Source organism: Condylura cristata, unplaced genomic scaffold, assembly GCF_000260355.1.
Source record: "Condylura cristata isolate star-nosed mole 26May11 unplaced genomic scaffold, ConCri1.0 scaffold00015, whole genome shotgun sequence".
Lineage (NCBI taxonomy): Eukaryota > Metazoa > Chordata > Mammalia > Eulipotyphla > Talpidae > Condylura > Condylura cristata.
The window spans coordinates 6,603,356-6,606,332 of NW_004567116.1; the positions used below are offsets into that span (position 1 = coordinate 6,603,356).

At 40.7% G+C, this 2,977-nt stretch overlaps 1 protein-coding gene across 1 annotated transcript; it reads left to right on the forward strand.

Annotated features, from left to right (window-relative positions):
* The first annotated feature begins 2,041 nt into the window (after positions 1 to 2,041).
* Positions 2,042 to 2,977, forward strand: LOC101634000 (olfactory receptor 10A7-like). Its single transcript, XM_004682777.1, has one exon. The coding sequence runs from the start codon at positions 2,042 to 2,044 to the stop codon at positions 2,975 to 2,977; it is 936 nt and encodes a 311-aa protein (XP_004682834.1).

The window sequence follows — 2,977 nt, forward strand, 5'->3', positions numbered from 1 at the left end:
ATATATATAAATAAATATATAAAAATAAATCAATATGTATGTGTGTGTGTATATATATGTGTATATATATGTCTGTGTGTGTGTCTATATATATCTTCAATATGTATGTTGACTAAAGACTTACGGAAGGTGGAAAGGGGAAAAGTTTGAGCTTCATGACCATTTAATAGTGCAAAGTGTCAACAATTCCTGTTCTGTGTACTCAACAGAGTCTGCCCTGAGGAGCTAATGGTCACGAGAATAATTCACATTTATTAAGCCTCAACTATATATGTCTGGTTATTCTAGGCGATTTACATGCATTATCTCATCACTTCACCCACCAACTCTAGAGGATGCTACTCCTGCCCCCACGCTGCAGGCGAGGAAACCAGGCGTGAGCCTGCAGCATGAATCCTGCAAGATGTTCAGTGCACAAGAGGTGAAAGTCAGGTTACAGGACGCTGTGGTGGACCCTGTGCGCTAGGTCAGTAGTCGTGGGTCGGCTGATGCTCTGCCATTCTGTCATCAACTGAGAAGCCCTCCGTGGATGTCATTTGCTGCCATTATTGTCACTTCCCAAAATGACTCCAACGTTTCTCATTTCAGAACTTTGTAACCATCCTTGAAGGATCCTGCAAGGAACTTGCACCTCTCCCACTCAACCCCTTTCTTGCTCTATTTAATGAAAGCAAGACTGTGACTAGACATCTCTCCACCTTGCCGACCTACCCTCCTTTATTCTTGGGCTCCACATTTAGCCATGTCACCAGGTCACTGAATTTTTTGATTTGCAGAGTCCTTGTCTGAATCAGTCTAGGAAAGCCCTTTAGAGCATGTTGCCTATGAATCAATATGACTTGAAAAATTAAGTTGTCTTTTTATGACCTACAACTATTTGTTGCTCAAACGTCTTCTTGATAAGCTCTCCCACTTCTTCAGGGCGGTTTGTTTCTACTTAGTGACTTTCCACTGACTATAAGCTCCACAGCAGCAGCAAAACTGTCTGTTGTGTTTCCTGGTATGTGCTCAACAAGTTACACAAAACAGTATTTTTGAAAGGAGGAAGGAAGGTAAAATTGAAAAAGAAAAAAAAATGAACAAATGAACAGATGAGTGGGTGACAGCTTTTAGGGGTTGTGACTGTCTGCTCCACATTCTCTAGTCGTTGCTTTTAATTCACACAGGGCTGAAAGTCAGTTCGATAAGCATTAGCTGTGCATAAGTTAAAAGCATGTAGGTCCCAGGAAGGAGGTAAGATGCTCTCAGTGAACAGTAAGTTTAACTTGTCTGGAAAGTTTTTAATAATATTATTTCTCTGAAATCATTATTAAAGGCATGAATTTCAAATAAATATAGGACCCTGTGTATCAATAGGTTATTATTAGTAACTGTTATTTTATATTTACTTATATATAAGCATTATCTGAAATTTCTATACATTATTTCATGTTATCCTCAAATTTTTTTTTTCTATCATCATTCCCACTTGATACATAATGGGAGTTTCCAAGACTCCACAGCATGAAAGTGGGGAGGCTGGAGAATCGGCAAATTTTTGTGCTCCATGATTGATTTCATTGGTGTGCAGACTTTGCTTTTTAAGATCCAAGAATAGAATTCTGTCTGCACTAGAAAGAGAGAGAAAAGGCACAGGCTGCTCTTATTGCTTTCATTTAAAGATTCGTGGGTACACATTTAACACTGTCCTTCACTGCTTTCTATCAAAGACACGATTAGATCTTTTTGAAGAGGTCAGTAACGAGTAAGACTTTGATGATTGAATAGGGTTTGGAAAGATTACAACTGGCAAAAGAGTATATCCTCAGAGAAGAGGCAAGAATATCTGCTTAACTTCAACAGCATTTGAGTTTAAAATCCAGTAATGTCATTCAGAGGAGTGACCTCTCAAAACAGAAGAAAACCTTTCTATTTGTTGTGCAACTCAGATATATATATTCCCAGACTTGCCTTGAATTTCCAACTGTGTAGCTTCTAGGGTGTGTGATTTTATCTTCAGGGAGTGAGTGTGCAGTGCTTTGAGAACTAGGTGATCTGAAAAATGGATACGATCAGATCCAATGCCACTGTGACTGAATTTGTGTTCTTGGGGCTTTCATCTCAGCCAAGGACACGACTCATTCTTTTTATTATGTTCCTGTTCTTTTATTTATTAACGGTGGCTGGGAATGTTATTATTATCACTGTTATCCAGATAGAACCTCGTCTCCAAACCCCCATGTACTTCTTCCTCACTAATTTATCCTTCCTGGATATCTGCTACACATCTACCAATGTCCCACAAATGCTATCCAACATGGTGGGCAAAAAGAAGACCATCCCGTTTGCCTGTTGTGCTACTCAGATGTACTTCTCGCTCTCCTTTGGTATGATTGAATGTGTCCTCCTTGGAGTGATGGCTTATGATAGATATGTAGCCATCTGTCATCCTCTTCATTATACTGTCATCATGGACCGAAACACCTGTATCCAATTGGCAGCTGTTTCTTGGTCGAGTAGCTTCCTGAGTTCTATGGTTATCAATGTTCTCACCTTGACTTTGCCTTACTGTGGGCCCAATGTCCTGAATCATTTCTTTTGTGAGGTGCCTTCTGTCCTGAGGTTGGCTTGTACAGACACTTCATTCACTGAGATGGTCGTTTTTATCTTCAGTATCATCATCGTCTTCATTCCTTTTCTCCTCATTGTTGTTTCCTATGCCCGGATCCTTCTGTCAGTTCTCAGAATGCGGTCAGCATCTGGGAGGTACAAGGCACTCTCCACCTGTGCCTCTCATCTGACGGTGGTGGCCTTATTCTATGGAACTGCCATCTTCATGTACATGAGGCCCCAGTCAAAGTCCTCCAGGGCTGGGGGTAAGATCATTGCTGTCTTCTACACTGTGATCACACCCATGCTTAACCCTTTGATCTATAGCCTGAGGAACCAGGATGTGAAGGGTGCTTTGTGGAGAGCTATTACAAAGCAGAGGACTTGA